Below are 1,100 nucleotides of genomic sequence, written 5' to 3' on the forward strand. Positions count from 1 at the left end.
AATGGGATGGCAGCTGTGAAGTTTATACGTAGCGTCAGAACATGGGCTTACGAAACATTTGGCACTGAAAAAGCCATATTATTGGTGGGGATGGCAACCCCTGAAGACATGCGGATCAATGCAGAGCATATCAGAATTGCTGATCAATTTGTGGAGGTTCCGGGAGGAACCAACAATAACAATTATGCTAACGTTCAGCTAATTGTAGAGGTAATATCAACTTTTGGGAACTACTAATATCTGAATTATCCTGTTGCACTGTACAGAACACATGAATTATCGATTTCGATTTCTCATGAGATGTTCAACTCGAGCAAGAGAGTTGTGGTATTTTCTTTTTTTCATTCATCTTTGTTCTAAAACCTGTGTGCAGATGGCTGAAGTAACACGCGTGGATGCAGTTTGGCCTGGTTGGGGTCATGCATCTGAGAACCCTGAGTTACCTGATGCCCTAGATGCCAAGGGAATTATATTTCTTGGTCCCCCAGCAGCTTCAATGGGAGCGCTAGGAGATAAGATTGGTTCTTCGTTAATTGCACAAGCTGCTGATGTACCCACTCTGCCATGGAGTGGTTCCCATGTAAGTAAATTTACTCCTGTTAAGCTTAGCTTGTTTATCGGAGTTATGTTGTTATTTTCTAAATGCTGATTTCTTATCTTTTCAGGTTAAAATACCTCCTAATAGCAACTTGGTAACCATCCCCGAGGAGATCTACCGGCAAGCATGTGTCTACACAACTGAAGAAGCGATTGCTAGCTGTCAAGTTGTCGGTTACCCAGCGATGATCAAAGCTTCATGGGGTGGTGGCGGAAAAGGCATTAGGAAGGTCAGCTTGTGTAGATATGCATTTGGGCTTTCAGTCTCCTCTTTTCATTGTCAACTAAACGGATTCCTATATTAGTGTTCTTATTTTGGTTTGATTTCTTAGGTTCATAATGCTGATGAGGTTAGGGCTCTATTCAAGCAAGTTCAGGGTGAGGTCCCGGGGTCACCAATATTTATAATGAAGGTTGCGTCACAGGTATGGCTACTTAACTATATCTCTTGAGCTAGGCATAGCTGAGTTCTTATATTGTTACTTTACTAGAGAATTTGACTC

General features: G+C 41.9%; 1 protein-coding gene across 1 annotated transcript in view; it reads left to right on the top strand.

Moving 5' to 3' along the window:
* LOC109128714 (acetyl-CoA carboxylase 1-like) overlaps positions 1 to 1,100 on the top strand; it is a 12,921-nt gene that overhangs the window by 8,666 nt on the left and 3,155 nt on the right. The window contains exons 3-6 of the mRNA XM_019235562.1: positions 22 to 210; positions 374 to 580; positions 666 to 827; positions 930 to 1,022. Coding sequence (XP_019091107.1) covers positions 22 to 210; positions 374 to 580; positions 666 to 827; positions 930 to 1,022 — 651 coding nt within the window. The remainder of the gene's footprint in view (positions 1 to 21; positions 211 to 373; positions 581 to 665; positions 828 to 929; positions 1,023 to 1,100) is intronic.

Source organism: Camelina sativa, chromosome 14 (assembly GCF_000633955.1).
Source record: "Camelina sativa cultivar DH55 chromosome 14, Cs, whole genome shotgun sequence".
Lineage (NCBI taxonomy): Eukaryota > Viridiplantae > Streptophyta > Magnoliopsida > Brassicales > Brassicaceae > Camelina > Camelina sativa.